This window comes from Centroberyx gerrardi, chromosome 23 (genome assembly GCF_048128805.1).
Source record: "Centroberyx gerrardi isolate f3 chromosome 23, fCenGer3.hap1.cur.20231027, whole genome shotgun sequence".
Taxonomy (NCBI): domain Eukaryota; kingdom Metazoa; phylum Chordata; class Actinopteri; order Beryciformes; family Berycidae; genus Centroberyx; species Centroberyx gerrardi.
The window spans coordinates 15,101,442-15,126,166 of record NC_136019.1 but is presented as its reverse complement, the minus strand read 5'-3'; the positions used below and the strand labels follow the sequence as shown (position 1 = coordinate 15,126,166).

Below are 24,725 nucleotides of genomic sequence, written 5' to 3'. Positions count from 1 at the left end.
ACCTTAGACCTTTTTTAGTGGACAGAGTGTCTACTGCAGGCTTGTGCATGTGTGTGTGCGCATGCATTTGTTTATCAGCTCGTGATACGAGATGTTTGACATGATTTCACAATGTTCTCACATTGAGACATGCAGTGCATGCTGGGCACAATTCTGGTTGTTGGGGAACCTCCCTTTTATTATAAGGACACCTGTGCTTATGCTTGTGTGTCTGTGTGTGTGTTTTTCAGAGTGAGAGACAGACAGAGGCTTAGAGACAGGACAGAGAGAGAGAGAGAGAGAGGGCCATTGAGTGCATTTGGCATCAAAGTATATATTCCTGTTGTCTTTCTAAAGCTATAATTCAACACAGTGCCCTAGTTTTTCTTGTTCTGTTGCAGCCGTTTTGAAACTGATTTTAGGATTCAAGTTTGAGGGGAAAAAGACTGTATAATGAAGCTTCATTTAATAGTTTCACAGTGCTGTGCCTTTAATGAAGAGGGTCAGGTAGTGTGCTTTGGGGCTTATGGATTTAAATTACAAATTGTTCAGAAACAGTCAAATGGCTTTTAAAGCTGCAGTAAAAAGGAGGCCCAACTGTCCATAGTCTCAACTATCAGCTGAACTGTGGCGTTTCTTAAAGTCACACAGAGGAAACAAAGGTTCATAACCTAAAAAGTTGCAACACTGAAGGGTCTGCAACTTGTTTTAAGCCTCCAGATTCAACCCTCTGGGACTAAATGTTGTTGCCAAATAGCTTCTGCCAGGTCTCTGCTCCCTGGCTGAAGTTGTATTTGTTACCTGGGAAGCACTGGGAACAATGGCGGCCCCCACTGATTTAAACAGCATAACTCTTTCTAGATGGATGGCTCTGAGTATTTCTTGTGAACCTGAGGTGAATTACTGGTTGAATGGACTGAAGTGGACTTAGTTGGTTTTTTTTTGCAGTTGATTGATCATATCTGAATCAAGGGGAGCAGTTGCCTCGCCTCAAAGTATCCACCCCCCTTTCGTTTTACACTCCAGGCAGACTCAGTCAGTGAAACACAAAGGTCACATTCCTATCAGACAGGAGAGACCTGTTGAAAGGCACTTTGTTGGGAGGAAGAGACACTTTTAACAAGCTTCTCTAGCTTTTAGATATCAGATAAATGTGCTTTTCGAAACTTTTATGTTGATATGCATCATAGAAATAACATTTGTGTTCCCTCAGTGCTAGGAATGCACCAATGCCACTCATTCACTACTTATTCCAAGTACTTAACTAACAATCAGCCACACATAGAGTACTAATCTGATCCGCTGCTATTACAGAATAGTATAAATCAAGCTTTCCCAAACTTGTGGAAGGGCTTAGGTCCCCAGATATGAAAAAAGAGCCTAGAAATATTCCTTATCATACAAAAATGACGCTGACTGTATTAATAATCGCATGAAAAATGACTACATAAAAAGAAAGAAAAGAAAGTTGTTATTGACAAGCTCACAAGACGTGCTTGGTCTCCACCTCCCTGAAGAATCAAAGATTGTTTATGTACTCGTATTGTGTAATCAGTACAATGTGATTTCATGCATTTTTAAATGCTGGAGTCACATGAATATTCTGACCTCAGTGTGTGGGAGGTGCAAAAGCCTGGAAACTACTGGTGTAGACTTAGTTTAGTGGTCATTGGACAAAAATTATGTGATCCATTTTTCTCATCAGAGATTACTAACATCCTATGTGTAAAAAAAAAAAAGTGAAAATAAAGCTACTTTGCTTTAATTTATGACACGGCACACTTGGTATTGCATTTTATATCCCATACCAGTGTTGGTATTGCTACATCCCTCCCCTGTTTGTCCATTATAATACACTAATATATAATAATAGTGTTATTTCTACCAGGTAGAATTTGATCAAAGTGATTTAAGTGATATCAGTTAATATTTCACACGCATTGCTATGTTTATAAACATTGAACCCGCTGTAATTGGACCCTTCGGTCCAATCATGTATCATTATCATACAATATTGATTTCAGTTGATTATTACCTCCGCTCGCGGAGATGGACAGGGGTTATGTTTTCGCCCCATCCCGTCTGTTTGTCTGTTTGTCTGTTAACAGGATATCTCAAAAAGTTATCAATGTGTTGCACAAAACTTTGTGGAAAGTTGGTCATGGGGCAAGGAAGAACTGATTAACTTGGCCAAAGGGGGTTGTGGCAGTGGGCATGGCTTCTCATGAAAAGGTATAACTTCCAAACAGATACACATGACACCATCAAATTTTGTGGCCTATCAGCAGACATAAGAAGAGGCCAAGATCCAACAACGTGGGGGCACTGGAGAGCTCATTTCCAGTTTAGACATAACCGCCCTGATAATTTCTCCCAAACTTGGTCCAGTGGTAGAAGGGCAGCCCTAATGGAAACTGAACAAATAAAGTGCTGATTGGCCATGTGGTGTTGTGATAATCGGCTAAAATGCTTAAAAGTGACTAGAATTTAACAGGCAGATCTCATGTCCCATTTCAGGTCCAGTCATGAAAATGTTGCATCTCCTGATGTGAAACAAGTTGGTAATGTGGCATGGAAGAAATTATTAACTTTTGGTGAAAATCCAACATGTGGAACTGGTGTATATGGACAGTTACATAGCGTTGGTGGAGGTATGCACTCTACTGAGTGCCATCTAATTGTATCAGCACTGCATGATAAGCTGTGGCTGTCCAGTAGTGTTGCAGTCATTCTAAACCAATAATCAATACTGGATATTGAAGACAGTTAGTAACTACTATCACTACTATCTTTTAGTATAGAGTGATGACATGCCATGCCTTCTGCATTCTGCATTGCAATTAGGCTATTTTAAGTTCTTATGAATAATTGCCTTTGTGTATCATGATATATGTTATGATTCCCTCTTGGTATGAATTACAGCTGCTTGGAATGCAAGTTACATTTTAGAGTATTCTCACTTTTAAAGAAATATGTCATTCTGTTGTATTATCATACCTCCAGCAACTGATCAGAATCATGTGCAGTCAAAAGCCGAACTATTTGGACAGTGAAGTAAACTTCTTCAAGTGTGAGCTGAAGTTGGTCTTGTTTTAAACTAAGATTTGGGACAGTGAGCTAAAGTTTGTTTAAACCTAAGAACTGACAGAGAGCCAAAATTGGTCTTTTGTGTTGCTGTCATTGTTTGAACATGGTTTAAAAATCCATAATCAAAAGCTGGCAGTCTGCTGTGTTGCATCATCTTCTTCTCCATATTACACTGTGCATGAGTCAGCAACAAAAAATGTGTCAGAACTGTCAGACATGGCTTGTTGCCCAGACAGGATATTTTATATGTCTCATTTCAAATCTTGGTGGGGTTTACGTTGTCCTGTCATGTTGTACATAAAGGTTGCCTGGTGTATCACAGCCTTAATTCACCTTCCTGCAGACACACTGTTCCTTCATTCCAAACTCTATAGGCCATCAGTGTTTGTTAAACTATGAGTCGGGACCCAAAATGGTCCAAGGATTTGTCTTGTGAGTCCCCACATGACAAACAGTCACAATTGAGCATGTTTTGGCTAGTGGGAATTTCCCATCCTGTGCTGGACATGGGAAACTCATGATTTTTTACATAACCAAGTATATTCGAAATTAGAATTGCCATTTTCATCATGATAAACAAAGAACAGTTTGATCACTGCAGTATTCACCAGAAGCCAACCTGGAGCCAAACCAGCGACATGACGGTGTGCTTGAGCCAAAACCAAAATTGCCCTCAAGCAGTCCTGCTACACAAACTGTCCCTAACATCTGACATTCCTTACATACCATGAGGTATCCTTGAGTTTGCCTCACTGCATTTTGGCAATGTGAGTGACACTGCTGGCAAAGGCAGAACTGGGAGAGGAGAAAGGAATGAAGAGGGTAGTAACCTACTATGTCAACTGTTGAATTGTTTGAATTGTTGAACAAAACTTAGGAAAGGTAGAAAGGCAGAAATAAAAGAGGAGATAATGAAAGAAGGAAAGGAAGATGGGGACAGAAGATAGAGAAGGGGGACGGGATGGGTGCATATAGGGATGAATGAGGTGGAGAGAGTGATAAGTTAGAAAAGAAATTGAGACTTTTTCCCACTTTAATATCCAGTGATTATTCACCTGCTGTGTGTGGTTTGTTGATTTGTTTCTCTAAGCTTATAAGAGAGAAGTTTGTCCCACACGCTAATTTGTAATGTCACACTAATGTATAACACCATAGGGAATGTATAGGAAAAGATGGAAAAGGTAACCGTTACATTACATAGGATAATTTCTGGTAATTTCCTGGAGTTAAGGGTACATTTTTTAGTTAGGAGGTGAAAGCACCATTGCAATATATAGCTCATCTAGACGTAAATATTGAGACAAACTTTGACCGAGTCCAGCTCGCTGTCATAGGAGCTCCTCTATCATTTGACGACATCACAGATTAGAGTCTTGTTTGTCTGGTTTCTGGCTTGGGGAGAGAAATGTTCCTGTCTCTAGCTACTGATTGATCTGTCAAGCTTGATAGGAATAATGTGATTTCTGTTTTTTCGGGGGATTTCCATCTAAGAATCAGTTCTTATTTACAGTGACGGCCTGGCATACAGGCTCTGATAAGATCACTGAAATCTCACTGTACACTGGTCTCAGATCAGCGTTCCTGTTAGGAAACACATTTTTTCATCTACTGGTCATACTGTAGTGACTGGATTTCTGAGTTTTGAGAGACCAAGGCCACATCTACTACAGTAGGCAGCCATAACCAAAATTTACCAGCATTTGGCTGCTGGCTGTTGCTGCCTATTATTTCTCCACCACGTGTTTAAGGTACTTAACTTAATCCACGCAGACCCGTGGCCTTTTGAAAGCACGTATCTAATTTTTATTGTTAACCCTGTTTCCAAAATGTCAACTCCCCAGTTGACTCCCATGTATTTTGGACATTTTTACAATGAATTACCAGTGGGTTGGCTTGGTTCCAGGGGAATTAAACATTTTCTACACATGGGAGACAATGTCGGTTAGTAATTAGACAAAATTGGAGATTCGAGGTTAATGCAGGACGCAGACAATATTTGACCTGTTTTTGCCAGTCTGCCTGCATGTGTCCCATTCTTTTCTGGTCCGCTGTTCTCTCCCTATCGGTTACAGGCCTTGTGAAACTGTATCTGCTCCGTAGTGTGAAGCTGATTCCTTTGTGTAGAGATACAGTTTCAAGCCGAGTGTACACTGCATGCAGTCTTCTGACAGTGTAGCGCCATTCATTCACTATCTCTTGACTCATTCATACATACTAATTCTTCATTCGCCCCAATCATTTACCAAGTCCATAATGAAAAAGAAAGAATGAAAAATGATTTTCCAGTTACAAAATGACCTTTCCCCTATTTTTCATGTTTGCGTTATGCCATGTAATCTGGGTTATCCAGTCCCTCAGCAGTCTTTCCACATTCTTTTGAACTCTACCCGTTCAAATTTACCCTACCGATAATCCCCATGTGATGTCATTTGTTTGAAGTGAATGAGATACTTGCCAGTCACTTCTGAACTGCTCAGTAGATAATGAATGGGAAACTGATTTTTGTAGAGCCTGAGAATGTCATTTTTGAGTTTGTATGAGTTTATGTATGTATGTATTATATGTTTGTGTTATCAGTTCTGACCGGAAATTGTAACCAGTAATGTCAGATAACATCCCCCCTTTATCTTCTTTCCCAATGCACAGTCTTCAGAGCTCCAGGCTTAATTCAAGATGTTATCACCTGTTGGAGTCTTAGTTCTCTTTTTTTCTGCCTATGAATGAGAGTTGTTTCATTTTCACAAAAACTGATTAGCATGTCCCATGGCGTAGGAATTAACATCTAGGAATTCTTAAATGATGTTATGTTCCCCACTGCACACACAACAGGTCAAATGAGCTGTAGTCACCAGAGCGGACTAGTCCAGTCTAGCTTTGTATGCCATCATGAAGGTCAGGTACAGTGACATTTTTATCAAACACTGATATAAGTGTGTTGAAGTTCCTTACAGTACGTTATTGTTGAATCTATATTTAGCAAGGAGATGTATCATGCGGTAATGTCTCAGTTAAGGGAAACCCAGCAACCAACGGCAGCAAAGAGGAAGTGATTTTGCATAATGAGACTTCCTCTTGGCCCAAAGACAGGGAGGGGTTCTCCTGTCTAGGTCATGTTACCGTGACAAGTTGAATGGTATTGTAGTCAAAGAGGTTTCAGTTTTGAGGAGAGGGTTGGGTTCAATTCCCACTGGGGCCACCCATGCTGAAGATTTATGCACACTGTACCGTAAGGCTCTTTGGGATAAAAGTGTCCACTTAATGACATGTTAGGGTATGCCCATTGCCATTGTATTCTCAATGAGTGCTGAAGTGTGGAATAAGCCACCTGTGTCAGTTATATATAGTGAATACTAGTCTGTTTGAGACACTGAGACTGTCTTGATCTGGTTCGTCTATTCCAGTCTGTGCAGTCCATTATTTGCAAATCCAGTGAGTCCCAAAGAGTGGCACATCCTCTTCTGCTCCTCCTTAGTTGGAGTCTCCATTGACTGCATTACTGGTGTTTGACCACAGAGTGGCAGCAGTGGACTGTCAGTCAGGTGTCACTTCCTATTTGGGGAATAGAAGAAGCTTCTGGTTCCTTTTGCTCACCACCAAACACTCCCATCTGTAAAGCTGCCAGACTCCCAGGGTGAATGAGGTACTTACCATGTAGTCGATGAGGTGCTGGAGAGGTTTACTGTGTGTATGTGTTTATGTGTGTGTGTGTGTGTGTGTGCGTGTCTTTGTGTACTTGTGCCATGTGGCACTCACGTGTGGCTGTGCGTAACGTTTGTGTGTGTGTGTGGTAATGGGGTGCTTTATGTGAGTAAATGTCTGCGCTCAGGGGGTTAGTGAGTGGAAATGCAACCATCAAACCATGATGTTGGTGTTTGGGGGCACAGCAGGCGTAAATGATGGTTTGTTTGTATGTGTGTGTTTGTTTGTGTGTCTGCGTGTGTATGTGTTTATGGAAGGAGAATTTTCTTTTTCACGTGATAGTTGGATGGTTCTTTGGCTTGAATGTCGCCTAAGAACCAAGTGAAACTAAAGTCATTGAGGAAACAAAACCTGCAGCTGCTCCACAGATGGTGAATTTGAGACTTTGTGGAGTAGCAAGTTGTTCAGCCTTTGACATCTAACCATTCATCCATTGCAATGCTAGCAGTTAAGAACCAAAGTCTGTGCCAGTCTGTCACCCTGGCTTTCACTAGGTCTTTTTTGACTTTTAAAGATCAATATCGACAAAAGTGTTTGGGCAAAATTAAGTCTACATGAATAGGAATCATGGGGGAAACTGTAACATGTTTCATAATTTTTGGTGTGATGATTTTAAACCATCTTAAATCAAACATCACTTTGTTTTATACTAAATGAGGATGAGCTGGCCCAAAATTTAAGACAAGATACAGCTGCCCTTGTGTCTTCCTTTGATGTAGTATTAACGGTTGTCATATTTTCTATTTTTATAGTTTTATATTCTGTTTGTGTGACTCTCCAGGTAGGAAAAGAAGGATTAGTGCTTTCATTTTATTTTAGTAGTTTGGAATGAGACACACCAGAAACTTGTTGGCTTTAATTAGACAGGCCCACAGCTGATTGGCTACTAGTAAGCAGAGCAGCAGCTGATTGGCCAGCTGAATTTCTGACAACATCCCAACTCCCACCTTCCTTTTAATGGGATTCTCAAAGCTAATATTGCTTACTTGGAGCCATTTTGAGTATGATGGCTCATAAAAATGAATCCCTGCCGAACTCCTGCCGAAGTTGTGTTAGCATTGGAGAGTCATGTTTTGATCAGAGGAGGCTGGTTCATTGAGAAAGTCCCGCTCAACTTTTAGTCACCAGCCTCCAGTGGTGTTCATAGCTTTTCTCTATTCCTTATACATGCAGGTTATAAGAAACTATGCAGTATACATAAGCTTTTGGACATGATGTGTTTTGTTGGACACAACTGTGACGCAAAGATTCAATCGCTTTCGACAAAAATGATTCACTGATTTGACTTTTGGGTTGTCTTGGCTGTTACTAGAGAACTGAACCATGCATAGCAGTTTGACCTGGTTCTTAGATTACACTTAGGACACAGACCCAGCTGGATAGCATGTCAAAACAAAGAATCATCCATTAACTGTGTGTTGGTGTGTATGTAACAATCTCTCAAACGTACGCATTCCCTGATCCATGTGTTTCCATCTATATCTTGCTCTCTTCCTGTCTGCCTCTCCCTCTATCACAGTTTAGAGGTATGGTTTGTGTATGTTAACCATTTTTGCTCTCTCTCTCTCTTTATCTCCCTCTCTCTCAGGATGTTGAGGTACCGTGCGGTTCGTGGCGGCCTCGGCCTGTTGGCCGTCAGGAGGGCGTGTCTCCTCTCTCGCTCCGCCCACTCTGCCCCGAAGAGCGCAGAGTATCGACCAATCAAGAAAGTCATGGTGGCCAACAGAGGTGAGGCCTCACCCATGTCCTGTCCGATAGTAATTCACCATTGACGAAGACGACAATACTGACCGTATCGATGAAGCAATTAAGACTGAGAAAACTGAGTTGAAGTTGGCTTTTTTGCTGCTGTCTCATTTATAATGTTATAAAGATTTGACATGAAAATATTTCTGAGCAAAAAGAACAGACTATCAGCGTCCTTAATCATTTCTATCCAACCTTTAGTTTGCTATGCTGCATGCTAATATTTAAACACACAGTGTATGTTGGGTGGATCTGCACCTCTTCATTCAAATATATTATTATCAAAGCTAGAATCAAATCAGCACGGCACTACCTACGTCGCCTGGAATGTGAATGAAGTGCGCTGCATTTATTTTCTGCAAAACAAATTTGAGCCAACCAAAAGTGAAAAACATTAATTTCTTGTCTCCTAAACTGCCAGTAATCACCATAAATGAGGTCTACATTACTGAAATTGCAGTCCGGATGAAGAATGAATGAATTCTGATGATGGCCGTGAAGCCGAAACATCAATTTGAACAGAAATCCAATAAAAGAGCTTTATGCGCCCGAACATGGAAGTTTATTTTCAGTTGGTCGTAGCACTGTCCTCTCCTCTCCCGATTGCGGTCTGGATGGAAATATAATTACAGAGGAGGCTGGATTTTTTTTTAAACACTAGGCAGTCGACACTGTGGTCGTTCCATGCAGGATAAACATCATTGATGCGCTCTGGTAGTACTTATAATCACTGGACCTCCTATTGCTAATGGGAGCGCTGTCCAGAGAGGGCTTCAGTGTGTAATTAGGGTGACTCTGTGAGGTGATGTGTGGGATTTGAGTGGCAAGTGAATGTATTCATGCGTTTTATTCCAGTTGCTTTTAAGGACTCCCCATTACATGCGTGCCTGTGTGCACATTTTAAATGCCTTATTAGAATCCTTTAATCCATCAGTTTAATTCAAATAGATTGTGGTCGCTGCCACATGTGCGCTCACACGCACACACACACACACACACACACACACACAGCATTGCATCCCATCAATCTCTCTCCTTCACATCGGCATGACGCGATATCAACACTGCATTGGATCACATTCATCACATTAGAGTGCACCGGACCATGGTAGACTTGACACTGTGTGTGTGTGTGTGTGTGTGTGTGTGTGTGTGTGTGTGTGTGTGTGACCAGACCATCATATCATATCAGCCCCAATTCCACTTCACCAAGCACATCTCCTCTGTGCCATTGCTCCTGTCCTCTCTCACTACGTTCGCCTCTCTTCTCCTCTCTTGTCTCCTCCTCTCCTTTCTTTTCTCCTCTCCTCTTCCCTCTCTCGTCTCCTTCCTCCTCCCCTCTCTCCCTTTGTGCTCCCTGTCTCTTTCAGCACTTGTCAGATGTGATTTTCTTCTCTGTCTCCCTTTTTGCCCTGGCGACTTTTCTCCTTCGCATCCCTCTCTTCATTTCCCCCTTTTTTCCCCTCCGCTGCTATTCTCTTCTCCTCTTGACTTATTTGTCACTTTGTTAAACTTGCCAAACTCTGTTTCTCACTGTACTTCAATTGCTTTTTTTGTTGTGTCAACCCCCCTCCAGTTTCTCTTGACTGCTTTTCTTGTCCTTTTCACTTTTTCATTCGCCTTTCTATTCTTTCTTATTATTCCATTCAGTGTTTTCTTTTGATATCTCCCATTCTCTGAATTTCGTCATCTGTTTTTCCCTCCTGTCTTTTCATGCCCGTCTCATCTTCTCCTCCCTGCCCTTTGCCCTCTTTCACTTACTCCTGTCCTCTTTCACCTCTCACCTCCTCTGCTCTCTGTCTCCTGAATTCATGTGTTTCTCAATTTCTCTATCTCTTTTCTGTCTTTTTAACGCTTCTCACCTGTGTTCAACACTGTCCTCTCCTAGAACAACACATCTAGCTAGTTTGCAGTGACTTTTTTTTTTTGTTCCACATTTGTTGTTTGAAAAACAAGGATTTGATGCTTGTGACAGGAAGATAAAAGGCAGTGTTTTGCTTGTCTAAAGCTCATATTTTACGCTCTGTGTTGCCAAAGTTTAAAAAAAAATCGGCAGAGCAGCGGTGTCTCCTGGTGTTTCGCACGGTGTGAGAGCGAGCAAACCAGATGGAATTGCCTTGTTTTCATATCTAATATAGTGCATAAAATATTTAAGGTTTACTTTATTCTCTCAGCGGAGGGATTAGTCTTAGACGCAGCGCCACAGGATAGGACAAAAGCTAGAGCATGTTCATAAATTATACACAGTGTGTGCGTGCATACATAGTGCATGTAAAAGTAGACTGCACAGTCTCTGCCAAAACTGTGAGAACCATATACGTACTGCAGTGATGAACGCCACACACTTCCCTACACAATGTTGCACAGAGTGACCATGTATTAAATACCCGCCACACACAAACACACACACCCACACACACAGAATCTGTGAATCTGTGGCTCAAAAATAGCAAAAAAATCCAAATAATGACAACAAAACAGAAAGTAAGAAAGGGCAACTTTCAAGAAGGAAGGGAAAGAAATAGAGGCTGGTGGACAAAATAAATGAAAGCAAAAAACGGACACAAAGGACAACTGATGACTGGAAAATGATGAAAGTGACACCTCATGTATTTCCTCCTCTCTTGCAGGTGAGATAGCCATCCGTGTGTTCAGAGCCTGTACCGAGCTGGGGATTCGAACCGTGGCCGTCTACTCCGAGCAAGACACCGGACAGATGCACAGGTACAAACCTCCACCAGATTAGAGCAGAATAGGACCACGCTGGTTTATGTAAAGCAGCATAATGTGCTAAAGTCTTTTCAGCTGCCGGTGTTGAATATCGACTGCAAAATACTGAGGCGTTTTAGATTGCTAACGGCAATTAAGGAGGACTGGGAGTATTTTCCGCCTTGCTAGCGGTTAGAAATTGCTAATTCTTTGTTGTGCAGTTTTCAGATGAAACAGGCAAGTATGATTGCATTCACATTACAAACATGCAGGTGATCAGATTGCTTTGTTTAGATGCACAAACCTCCTGACCCTGCCTCACCGTAAGCTTTTCCAGCACACTGGATGTTAGAATTTCTCTTTTTATTTTTCAAATGTCATTGGATGACTAATAAAACTCTTGACAGGCATGCAGTTCCACCTGCTGCTGCCCAATCCTCCCTCGTTCCTTCTTCCCTTTATTTCCACCAGTCTCTCCCTCCATCTCTAAAAACTAAAAAAGGCTGATTAGGGTAGTCATTTGAATAATGATAGGGTGCTTTATTTGACTAAACACTGGTGCCTGGGGGTTGGTGAGCTGGAAAGTGCTGCCCTGAAACTGTAATTGTTGCGTGATAGGGGAGAGTTAGTCCCAGACCTGTGTGTGTGTGTTTTTGTCTTTAATTAAAGGCTAATTCCTGGTTTTCTTTGCCTCTTTCCATCCCTCTGACATTAAATCTTCTGCACTCTTCTTTACAGGCAGAAGGCAGATGAGGCTTACCTGATTGGGAAAGGCCTGCCGCCTGTTGCTGCATACCTGCACATTCCTGACATCATCAAAGTAGCCAAGGTAAAGATCATCCACCGCAAGACTCGGTCTCGCCGGTTTCCCCGCCTCAGTATAAAGCCTCTGATATAAGCTTGTTTTGCCCGAGATGCTTTGTACCGACCGCCTGTCTTTGGAGTCAAAGAAAGAAAAACTGATGCGAGGAGACAAACTGAGCAGTCTGGAAGGTCATAAGCACCGTTACACCTCACTGGCCAGCTGAACACCAACACAAGTCTCCAACACCCGCCTCGCTCCATGTGTTCGGACGCAACCAAACAACAAAATCCATAAGGAAGATTTAAATTGCGAGCCCTGGGAATATGTAGATGAGGTTTTGGTGGACTCAGAAGATATGTAAACTCTTAATGAATATTTACTTTCCCCCATCTGCTTAATGCAGTCCGATGACTGACTTGGCAAAGAACCGATCACAGGCCATGTGGACTTGCAGCTCCACCCGTACACCAAGGAGAGCAAATTTAATATTCACCAGAGCTAGCTGGTACCCGCATCTGCTATGCTGAAGTTGGAAAGTCTTGCCCCTCATTTTTCATGCAATACCTGATTAATTCATGTTAAGATATGCCGATTTTTGGTATAGCCAACCTCTTCCTCCCTTGCTTCCTAACCTCCTCCCTACTTGCCTTACTTCTTGCCTTCCTTTGGCTAGATGATTGTATCTTCCCTAGCCTCCTTGTTTCCTTCCCTACACTGTAACACCTCCATTTTTACCGCCAACCATCCGATCATTTTCATTCCTCCCTCTTTTTCCTACCTCTCTCCCCTTTGGATTGAGGAAAGAAGGGGAACTTCTTCTCTCCATCCATCCCTTCCACACCTGTCCTCCCTCTTTAGCTCTTCCTTCCCTTCCTCCATCATTCCCTGTCACCTTCTTTCCCTCCCTCCTTCCTCAGTGACTACGTTCACATGCAGGCTTGAAAAGGATTATCTGTCTAAACCGACTAAAAAGCAATTCGGTGCCAACTGCTCACATTCATAACAGAGCACGCAATCAACATATACATTTATAGCTGGTGATCGGAATAATCACATTTGGGACTGATCATTGCCAAAACTATGAAGGCCCAAGGCTAATACGGATGAGAAACCTCAATACAGATTCTTTGTAAACCTAATATGTGGCTCCATAGTCTTTTCTCCCCACAAATGTGCCACATCACTGTCTATATACTCGTAGTGTGTGAATGAATAATATGCAAGAGCATGCGCGCCAATTCTGATGAGAAGGCCGATTGAAGGTTTACATGATTGCAGTCGGATCAGATGAGCGGATTGTCAATCGGATAATCCAGCACTTCCAAAAGGATTGCATTTTCCACCGGATTGCTGTTGGTCGGTTTATTCTAAAATAATTAGGTGTTTATATGAGCTCCTGCCACTGGGAAATGAAATAGTCCAATTAATATGATTATTTGATTGCATGTTAACATAGTCAATGAATACTTCCCTCCCTCTTTCCTTCCATTTCTTCATCACTCCCTATTTCCTTCTCTCCTTTCCTGCCTGTTACGACTCATCTCTGTGTTAAATCAGATTTATTTCCTGTTACCTCCTTTCCCTCCCATCTTCCCTCCATCTCTCCAGCACACGCTGCCAGTTGTTCATTATCATTTTTCTGATCAATCTCTCCTGGTTTATAATTTTCTACGTGGGCATGTGGTCAGCCAGCCAAGTTGGGGGGCCTTCGCCGTCCAACTCATTTCTCACAATCCGTCTGCCTATCTGGGAGCCCAGCCACCCCATGCCAGCAAGGAGGGAGTGTGTGTGTGTGTGTGTGTGTGGGAGTGTGTGTGTGTGTGTGTCTCCTCTGAATCCTCTCTCTCTTTTGCTCACGCTCTTTCTCCATCTCTCTCCTCCCTCCTTCACATTCTGTGTATGTTTACCTCTCTCTCGCACTGTGTATCACTCTATTACTGTGTGGCCATCCGTCTCTGTCGCAGTACCTTCTGCTGAGGAACATGTGTATGTGTGTATGTGCATGTGGCCATGGTGTGTGTGTGTCTGTGTGAGTGTATGTTCTTGCCATCTTACTTGCGTGCATGTGTTCTTACGTGTGTGTGTGCGTGTGTTTGCGTGTGCACCTGGGTGTTTGAACCAGCCTGTGTGTGAATCAAATCTACATGTCTCGCCGCGTCCGTGTGGTAGGTGGGTGGGTGTACCTGCCTATGTGCATGCACATGCTACAATTTATGCGTGTGTGTGTGTGTGGGGGGCGGGGGTGTGTGGGGGGGCGTCTCCACAGGTCCGGTCTGCCAGTAACAGCTCCCTTAACAACGGGACAGCCCATAATTATAGCCCGCCTCGTATCCAAGAGCAGATGGCACGTACTGGTCCAGAGATGGCTCTATCTGTCAAGCTAGGCAGCTATTTGTGTGTGTGTGTGTCTGTGATTGCATGCTTCTCAGAATCTTGTGTGTGTATGTCTGTCTGCTGGTCTCCTACTGGTGTCCATTGACTAGATGATGATTAGGATGACTGTAACTAAAATAGAACGATAACAAAATGTATCGTTGTCCCTCGGTTCCTACTGTGTGTGTGTGTGTGTGTGTGTGCACTGACATGTAACTCACAGTTCACTGTCCAGCCTGCAGTGTGTAAGGCGTGTATGTGATCACTCTCCGTCTCCCTCACTCCCAAATGTAATAGCGAGCCAAGCATTAACTGTGGCCTACAGAGGCTCCTGTTGCCAAGCTGCGTTACATCCCTTCCTCTTGGCTCCACTAACAAATATTACATGTTTCAGCACATATTCTGGTGATATTTCCATTGAAAGCCCAACTTCAAGTGTGAACAGAAGATGTGGGCGGGCAACTGCATGCTAAAACATGAGACAAGTGTTTGAGAAAGTCACTGGTCACACTATACACTGATAAATTAACGTCTACATCTAAAGAGGCTGAAGTTTTGACCTTTTTGTAGATGATTGTTCTTGCAAGTACAAAAATACATCAGCCAACGTCATGCAATGGAATAAATTATTTTCTGTCATCCCCCCCTCCCTTCTCTGTCCATCCCTCGTTCCCTCTCTAGGACAACAATGTGGATGCCATCCACCCAGGCTACGGTTTCCTCTCCGAGCGCTCAGACTTCGCCCAGGCCTGCACAGACGCAGGGGTGATGTTCGTCGGGCCGAACCCGGAAACGGTGCGCAAGATGGGGGACAAGGTGGAGGCTCGCTCCCTGGCCATCAACGCAGGTATGTAAGGGGATGACTGGAGGAAATGGGGTCAGGGTTTTGGCCCAGGACCTTTTGTTGCATGTTATCCCCCTCTCTCTCCCAGTCTTTCCTGCCTATCTTTACTTAGAGCTGTCGAAAATGCCAAATGAAATGCTATACTTAGCCCCTTTTTTAAAATATCATATTTCTCACTCCGTATGCATCCACTCACTGAACCCGCCTCTCTCTAGGTGTGCCTGTGGTCCCAGGAACAGACTCGCCCATCTCCTGTCTCAGCGAGGCGCAGGCCTTTGCCCAGACCTACGGCTTCCCCATCATCTTCAAAGCGGCCTACGGCGGAGGAGGTCGAGGCATGAGGGTGGTCAGAGAGTACGAGGTGAGGAAAGAGCGCACTGCGACAACCATCCATACTGTATTTGCTGTATAGGTGTTGGTCTCTGCTTGCCTGAGTCTGTCTGTGGTGTAAAGGATTGTCAGTTTCATAGTAAGTGTGGGACAACTTTTGATTTGATGTAGTTCTTAACTGTATAAAACCTCAAAATCCTGTTGTCAGCCACTGCTGCACACGCACATGTCTGTGAAAGATGGCCAGAATTTTAACAGCTTGCTCTCACAACATAAATCCTGTCCTGACACTTGTCCGCCAAAGAGAAAACAAACCGGACTTGTTGGCCGTCTTCGTGTCTGCATCTCGAGTTGTGGTTTTCATTTTCATTAATTTTCTGTTTGTGTTGAATGAAGGTGAAATTGCTAGGAAATTACAGCCAGGCCTGTTATCTCTCTGCCCGCCAGTCACCCCCTGCATTTCAGTGTGTGTTCTGAAATTGCCTCTGTCACCTGGCAAAGCCTCCGACTGATCGCTGTGTGTGGGAGCCTCTTTTCTCCCACTTCAGTCCTGCATGGACATTTTGATAATAACGTCTTAGAATATTGTAAGTGTCGTGGGATTTCTTTAAAAGTCACCTTTTCGGGAGCGGAGAGAAAAGTGACCCTTTTTTTCCTCTTGCTACATTTTGAATAACACAGTTTCCCTCGTCTGGCTTCATTCACGGGTCACAATGAGAAATCTTTTCACCTTTTTACATGGGGTGGGACAATATCAGATGATTGAGTAGAGTAGAGTAGATGGGATGTTTCCTCAGGACATCAACAATATGTAAAGGGGTGTAATGTCATCTGTCCTTTGGTGGATGCTTTCATCCAAAGTGTCTTGCAGTGTTGCGAGCACAGCTTTTAATATGGGTGGCCCAGAGGGGAATGGAATCTAACACTGGCAGTGTTAGAGCTATGCCCTTACCCATTGAACTACACAAGGAATGGCAGTGCTGGTGCCATACTGTAGTCACTGAGCCACACTATTCAGCAATCCATTGGAAAGTATGACCTTTTCTGAGTTGTACCCCAATCCAATTAATTAGTTGTTGACATTTCTGGTTATTCAGCGGAGTCACACAGGCTTCGGTAGCTCCAGCTGATGAGCAGACCAAAGTGATGTGAGGCGAGTGCAAAGAAGTTCCTCATCTTTGCAGCGCGGGGGCGACGAGGAGCGGTGCGAAAGATTACTTTTTATTGAGATAAGTGCAGCTTTGGTGGGTCATTTGTATGTTTAATTTACCAGGCAAGCTTTAATGATTCAGAACATATCTTATGTCTTGTTCTGCAACATATGTATGTTTGCTAATAAGCAAAGCGACATTAAACTGCCAGGCCTTTGCTTGGAGTTTGATGTGATGTGCTCTCCCGAAGAGAAGTAGAAAGGGAGAACGGCACATATGAAGGCTCCAGTGGCCCGAGCTGACAGGCGGACTAAACTGATGTGAGGGGAATGCAATGAGTAGTTTCTCCCTTTTTACGCAGATGGCGATACACCAGTAATGTGAAAAATGTTAATTCAAATGCTCAGTGCCGGGTCTATAACTTGGGATTCCAGTTCCACTACTTCAAATTGAATACCGGTTGTAAGACAATACTATTATCAACGGGCTTCCATGTTGAATGAATGCGCATTTCATCATATGGTAGTTATTTCTCTGTAACAGGCACCTGGAGTGCTAGAATGCTTATTCAATTATTAATTTGCCCATATAAAATGATAAAACAGAAGAGAAATTAAGGTTGTGCAGGTGACTTAAAAAAAAACAGGCTTATACAGTATATCTTCTGATGCACTTTGACACATCATGAGTGATGTAACCTGGAGTCACTGAGTGTTTTTGGGTCTTGCAGCATCACACACCCTCACCCAGGCAGGCCAGCCAGGGGGGATCAGTCCCTGGCTTGTGTCTGAGTAGCATGCACAGTCCATAGAGACCGATCGGCCGACCCTCTACAGCCTGTCCCTGCCGGCGGCACCAAATCTCCTGTTTGGCTCTCTTCCTCTCGCTGGCCTGCTTCTACATCTGATCGTCCCGGGAAACGGTCTGCTCCAGCCTGACCACCTGTCTCAGTGTTTCAGACAGCAGCTCGATTTGTGGCTTAAGTATGGTCGTCACGCCGATTTCCCGGAGTTCCCGGTTTCCCTCCTGCTGCCAGTCTCGCGCTGTTTTTTCCGAGAAGCCGCTTTGACGAAAACATTGGCCCGTCTTTCTACGCGGAGGAGCTCGCTTTGGGTGACGCAGATGACGTCGGCTACAGCCTTCAGCACCTGGTTGGGACGCTGAGGACGTGCTGCAGCATTCCTCTCCTGAGGCACAGGGGGGCGTGAGGGTGACTCAGTCTTGCCCCGGCAGAGGAGATTGGACGGTGCTGGGCGGGACAGCAGAGAGCATAGACTGACACACACAGATTGAGTCATGACCTCGACACGCTGAGGCTTGACCTTTCAGAGCTCGGCCTCGCAGATCATGGGGAGCTGCTTGTTCCCAAAGGGCATATGTAAAAAATATTTCACTTCAAAGGAAAGAAAGGACAGACACTGAGAACAAATGAAAAACAAGGAAGAAAATGGTACAACAAAAACATGCGTGAATGACGGGAAGGGAAATATAAAATAGTTACATCTAATATATTAGATGAGTAGACAAGTGGACCTAATGCAGAAATGAAATGACTCTGAAGCATTTAGACCACGATGAAACCAAAACCCCCTGAAAACTGTACAAATTAAATTCTTTGTCGCGGTTGCCCGCCTGCCTATCGACGAGCAGAGATAACTCAGACATGTATGGATTTTCTTTTTTATTTGTCAGGAACTGGAGGAGAATTACCAGCGGGCCTACTCCGAAGCCTTGACAGCTTTTGGGAACGGCTCTCTGTTTATTGAGAAGTTTATTGAAAAGCCGAGACACATCGAAGTACAGATCCTGGGTAAGTGTGCCGGCATGCTCTTTGTTTTGGCCTTTATGTACGTGTCGAGTCTTTGTGTGTATTGACGGACGTTCATGAAGAAACCGTGATACATAGAAGTCATTGTCCTCAATAGGAGCGATAAGGGGGAGAGAGACAGAAGAACAGTGTGTGTGTGTGTGTGTGTGTGTGTGTGCGTGTGTGCGCGTGTGTGTATGAGATTTATCGGCCAGCAGAGCTTTGTCCAGCTATTATTTCTCCTCATTATGGAGAACGTAACTGCACTCCCACTCAATATTATAGAACTGAAATTCAACTCGCACACTTATTGGAAGTGTGTGTATATGTGTGTGTGTGTGTGTGTCTGTGCATTTGAGTGTGTGTTTACATTGTGAATATGTATTTGTGTGTCCATGTTTGTATTTTTGCACGTGTATGTGTGTGCGTTTGGGTATTTGGATGTGCATCTGTATGTGTGAATGTGTGCACATTTAACTACTTGAGTGTTTTGTGTGTGTGTCTGTGTGCTTTTGCGTTAGTGTGTGTGTTGTGTGTGCACAGTGGTGCATGTGTGAGCTTTTGCCCCGATGTAGCTCTGTGTGTGTTGTGTGTGCATATGTAGTCAGTGATTAATTAGTGTCTGCCGGGCATGCAGGGGATTTTCGGAATTTTCTGAATTACCTGTTAAAAGCCACGTCTTTCTCACCCCTCCTGCTTTTTCCTGTCCTCCCTCCCTCCCTCACTCCTTCCCTCCCTCCCACCCTGTCTTCCGCTATTTTCTTCCCTCCCCCCCTCTTCCTCTCCCCTTGCTTTTGCTGTCTTAAACCTTCTCCGCTCCATCCCTTTCTCTCTCCCTCCTTCCCCAACCTTCCACCATCCCATTTTGTTTCCTCTCTCCTCTCCCTTTCTGCCTCTCTCCTCTTCTCTCTTCCCTCCCTTTTCATTGTAATGTATTTATCTTTTTCCTCCCTTCCTATATCCCCTCTCCCCTATCCCATCTCTCTCTCTCTCTCCAGGCGATAAGTACGGTAATGTCATCCACCTCTATGAGAGAGACTGCTCCATTCAGCGGAGGCACCAAAAGGTGAAGTTCTCAATTTAAAATTCATATAACCCAACCTAGTCATTGAATTTATTTAAAATTATCATTATGGCATTTCTGCTGTATTAGGAAGATTAGCATAAAGTGGAAGGTGATGGGGGAGGGGCTGTGGAGGGTCCTGCAAAGGTTATAAGCTGGAATCAAACCCACAAGCAGTGAATATACAGAAGGCCCTGTTTTACATTTATATAACCAATCAGTTCAATTAAGCAGCATATTAATAAATAAGATGATTACAGTTTAAAATGACAACCCTGGGTAAAGGAAAATATGTCTTGAGCAGCAGGGGGTAAGAGGATTATATACCAATAAAATGTAGCCACTGCTAATGCTGTGTGAATGGGAGTCTTAGCAATAACTGCAACATTTTACATAATTCTCAGCCGAATCAACTTGAATCAACAAAAAACAGTTTTCTTTGAGACTAAATAGTTGAGATTTATGACTCCCATTCATTAGTGGTGGCTCATTCTACCCAAATTTTCTAGATTATTACCGGGGAATGAACCCATGTGTCCCGGCTTCACCTGGTTCTTGGACTACAAAGCAACATCTGAATGCTGCGCGAACACAAAAAGGAATTGTCATCTAATCGTCACTCGGCATAACAATGCTTTCATCAGAAGACGCCGATTAGCATGTGTAATATTTCATTACATATTGTCACATCAATGCTGTTTTTTAATCAAATATTTTCATCACTTTCTCCCTCTCCCTTTAATCAAATTATAGATGATAATCATATTAGCAGCACTGTTCATGCCAGCGCTGCTGCTCTTTGATTCTGCGAGACTTAATCTGCCTTTGCCCTTAATCTAGGATCTTTTTGAATTTCAGGAACAAGAATAGTCTCTTGTTGAAATAGATTTTGGATGGCGGAGCGCTGATGGAATATTTTTAGCTCTTTTGGGTGTCTCGGAAGTGATTTTTATACTTCTTGGATAGGGTTCTTTTTTTAGTTCTCGATAAGATTTGATAAGAATTTTAATCAAATTTTTGTGTATCTGCTTTTTTCAATCAGACACGGGTCATATTGTTTTGAACTGGATTCAATTATCTCTCTTAGATCGGTTGATCTTGTCTGACATAGTGGAACGAAACAGATCAGCCCCCAAAACTGTAAACCCCACCCACCTACCCAGCAGCCTCGCCAGGCCAAATGAAACGCTGAATGTGATTGAAAATCATTCAGTTCATGTTGTGTGTGTTTTACTAAAGCCGTAGTGACATCTACTCTTACAAAATGATAGCTAGCACGGAATGAACACAAATTACGGTACTTGGTTGTCAAAATGAAACGTATATTGGATCCTCTAGGTGATGGCTTTCTTCCAGAATGGTAATATAGTATTTTGGAATAGAGGAATCGAACTGGGAGCTTTCTATAGCACCATTCATACACCATATACAACCTCTGTAATGCACTAGTTGAACATTTAAATGCTAGTTGGCAGTGACATCTTTTACAAAATTCCATGCAAAATTCAATTCTGTTTTTTGTTTTCATCCAAATTTTACAGAATGAATTGGTAAATAGATACCTACTAAAATAAAGTCATGCTTTGAAGGTGATGAGTAGATCATTGTTGTGTTTTAATTTAAAATGTGTCAATCTGACATTGTCAGTACACAGTGTTTTTGTTCGGAGGGAGATGCTGCCAATGGGACATTATGAATAAAGTTGTGTTGTGTTTTGAAGGTTGTGGAGATTGCGCCGGCTGTTCAACTGGACCCGCATCTGAGAGACCGACTTCACGCTGACGCCGTCAACCTGGCCAAACAGGTACGTACACACACACACACACACACACACACACACACACACTTGGGTAGTAAGCAGGTACACACAAACACTCTTCACCTTCACCTGCCTGAGAGTCCAAACATTAATTATGGAATTCAAAGAGCATAACTGAGGAGTTTTACACCTCATAGCTTCACCATCCCTCCTTGCTGAACTTAGCTGTGTGTGTGTGTGTGTGTGTGTGTTTTCATACATCGTTTGTCAATGAGTTATTCATTGACTGGCCCTGAGTCAAAAATTTAATGCACTTGGGTGTTTTTCAGTGGGTGTCTGTATGTGTGCGTGCACGTGGGTTTCTCAGTGGTGTGTCCTTGTGCATATGTATTTCTGAGTGAGGGGGTTTTGTGTGTGTGTGTGTGTGTGTTTCTACATGTGTGTTTCTACGGGGTGTGTGTTTGGCGTTGAAGGCAGTATCGATCAGCAGCAAAGCTCTAATGACATCTACTCAGGGAGTCTGTCTGTCAGAATGTGTCTCTTGTTATTATATATGTGTCTGTCTTCTAGAGGCATTTCCCCAACGCTCAAGTTAACTAGAGCGTTTCATTACATTGGGAAAATGTTTCTGAATGAACGGAAGGGGAGAAAACGATTTGAAGGCTTTCATTACAAAACCCCTACATAATCATTTTTTTTTTTTAAATCGCTGAGCTCGCTGAATTAATAGATGTGTATTTGAATAATCTTCAGCGCTCATGTAGCTGTGCCCTTATGTTAAGGCAGCTAGTTCGGCGCTCAGTCACCGGGAAGCAGAATTGGCTTATAAGATGTCGAGGCGGGTGCGAGCATGTTGAAGGTGCAATGACAGGCACAATGAGTTTTGGTCACTTGTTAAAAAGAAAGTTGGTGCTGGTGAGTAAAGTCGAGGAGAAGCGGGTCACTGAAATAGAAAGTGATTTTCCAGCTTAGTGCATTGAGGGTGTGTGGGAAAGTTCTGGAGCTTTTCGTCGTTCTGTATTCTCCCTGGGGATCTTAACCAGCTTCCTACCTGTGGTTCAAATGAGGGGAATAGAACTGCTTTGCCATGCTGTGACAATGAAAGCGCTGGAAAATGGATGTCAACAATGCAGGCAGTAAATGCCATTGTGAAAATGGATGTTTTCTGACAATTTCTCGAGGTGAGAAATGTATTCGGCGTGTAGATTACGATGACAATCATATACTTTCTGTTTAGGTGAAAATTGGAATGGAAATAAATTGAAGCATTCCGCGGGGGGGGGTTGGGGGGGGGGGGGAGCTCATCCTATATTTTTTAAAACATATAATTGGTGCTGTATTTAACCTTATGAGGATTACAGTTGATTTGATTTGCATCGGCGAACAGTTGGCCCAACTATGGCGGCATCGCTTTAAAGTCAAACCTCATCTCTCAGAGGAGCGCCGGGGTAACGACCTTTTCAGGTGATGGCCCTGCTGAAGAATGAATAGCGGTAAGGAGGGAGGAGAAGAGTGGGAGAGAGGGATAGAGACAAGGATGGTGATTTGCTAAAGATATGACCTTGCTAATATTGATGGAGAAACGGTTATGTAAGACAGAGACGGAGGGAGAGAAAGATGGGAATTGCGCGTGTGTGTGTGTGCGAGAGAGAAAGGGAATGAGCGAGCGAGAGTCGTGTTGTGACCTTGCTGTAGCAGTAGTAATATTTTTATTCTACAGTAATCTAACCACGCGATCACCCAGCTTGTCTGTTTAAAGTGACCAACCTTGTCGCCTCGTGGATGGATGTGTGTGTGTGTGTGTGTGTGTGTGTGTGTGTGTGTGTGATGAGTTCTTGTCCATGCCTGTCCTCTGCATATTGTCATTTGGAGAGGGAGAGTGATTCCTCTTTTTAAATGACAATTGGGTGACAGGTGCCAACAAGAATTCATCTCACACACACACACACACACACGCTGACACACACCTGTTTCTATTACTGTACTTGAGAGGACCTTCATTGACTACATTCATTCCCTAACCTTAACCCTCTCCACTACATGTCTAACCTTAACTAATCCTAATTTTACCCTTAACCCTAAAAGTCCTAATTCACTATATCTAGACCCTTTTAAAGAAGTGAGGACAGGCCCAAATTTCCTTATGCTGAAGATCTAAAACTCAAACTGGTTCTCACAAGGATAGAAGTTCTTCTATTTTTGTACTTATGAGGAAGAAATGTCAGATTTGTCTGGTCCTCGCTTCTTTTAAGGGGCTGTTTTAGGGTCAGGGCTTGGGTTAAGGGTTAAATTAGGATTAAAGTCCCCATGAATGAACTCCCATTATGTTTACTTCCTGGAAAACACAGTATATTTAATGGTGACTTCATGCTGCACTAGTAGGCGTAAATATACATTTCTAACCAATAAAACCATCAGATTTTTGAACAGTCCCGCCCCTCCGCACCCCTCCCATCAAATGAAATTGCCTTTCTCTCCCTGACTGATAATCCATTGGACTTTTGAATGATCCTTCACTGCATTATGTCACACACACACACACACACACACACGAAGGCGAAGCATCTAAAACCTGCAGTGTTTGCAGATTTCCGCTAGGGGTCTCTCTTTCTCTCAGCCTCTTCTCCATTTTTCCAAGCCTCTCTCTCTCTCTCTCTCTGTCTGTCGCCCTCTCTCTCAATCTGTCTCTCTCTCTCTCTGTCTGTCTGTTGCCCTCTCTCTCAATCTGTCTCTCTCTCTCTCTCTCTCTCTCTCTCTCTCTCTCTCTCTCTCTCTCTCTCTCTCTCTCTCTCTGTCTCTCTCCCTCCCTCCCTCCCTCCTGTCTTTGCATATCCCTGGCATGTGTTGTGATTGCATTTCACTTTGTGTCAGTCCCCACAGTGAAGTCTTCCACTTTAGAGCTGAGCCCAGCTCTCACCGCAGGTATTGAAACCTGCTCCCTAAGCAACGCTGAGGCTGAACTTTGTTACTTAGATGGGTATTATTAGTGTGTGTGTGTTTGTGTGTGAGAGGGAGAGAGTGTGTGTGTGTGTGTGTGTGTAAGAATAAACTCCAGTTCTTGTCTATACACACAAACACCCAGTCACCTCAAGTGACCACTTCTGCAGGGTTTTCTATTCTTGTGGGGACATTCTGGCCTGGCAGAAAACTAAAAAACAACTCTTTGGTTGTTGCGGGTAAATGCACTCAGACACCTTAATGTGGCCAGTCTAATTTCCAGTGTAATTAGAGCCTTTTCATTTTAATCAGTAGCTCATTGTTGGAATGTAATGGCATAGTGTTCCAGACATTTAACTGCCATTGTATCACTCATGCACGCACACACACACACACACACACACACACACACACACACACACACTTACTCACACAA

General features: G+C 43.3%; 1 protein-coding gene across 1 annotated transcript in view; it reads left to right on the top strand.

Annotated features, from left to right (window-relative positions):
- LOC139917252 (pyruvate carboxylase, mitochondrial-like) overlaps nucleotides 1-24,725 on the top strand; it is a 281,612-nt gene that overhangs the window by 6,645 nt on the left and 250,242 nt on the right. The window contains exons 2-9 of the mRNA XM_078291757.1: nucleotides 8,354-8,493; nucleotides 11,142-11,235; nucleotides 11,959-12,049; nucleotides 15,080-15,245; nucleotides 15,458-15,603; nucleotides 18,416-18,533; nucleotides 19,529-19,596; nucleotides 21,314-21,397. Of these exons, the coding sequence (XP_078147883.1) occupies nucleotides 8,354-8,493; nucleotides 11,142-11,235; nucleotides 11,959-12,049; nucleotides 15,080-15,245; nucleotides 15,458-15,603; nucleotides 18,416-18,533; nucleotides 19,529-19,596; nucleotides 21,314-21,397 (907 nt within the window). The remainder of the gene's footprint in view (nucleotides 1-8,353; nucleotides 8,494-11,141; nucleotides 11,236-11,958; nucleotides 12,050-15,079; nucleotides 15,246-15,457; nucleotides 15,604-18,415; nucleotides 18,534-19,528; nucleotides 19,597-21,313; nucleotides 21,398-24,725) is intronic.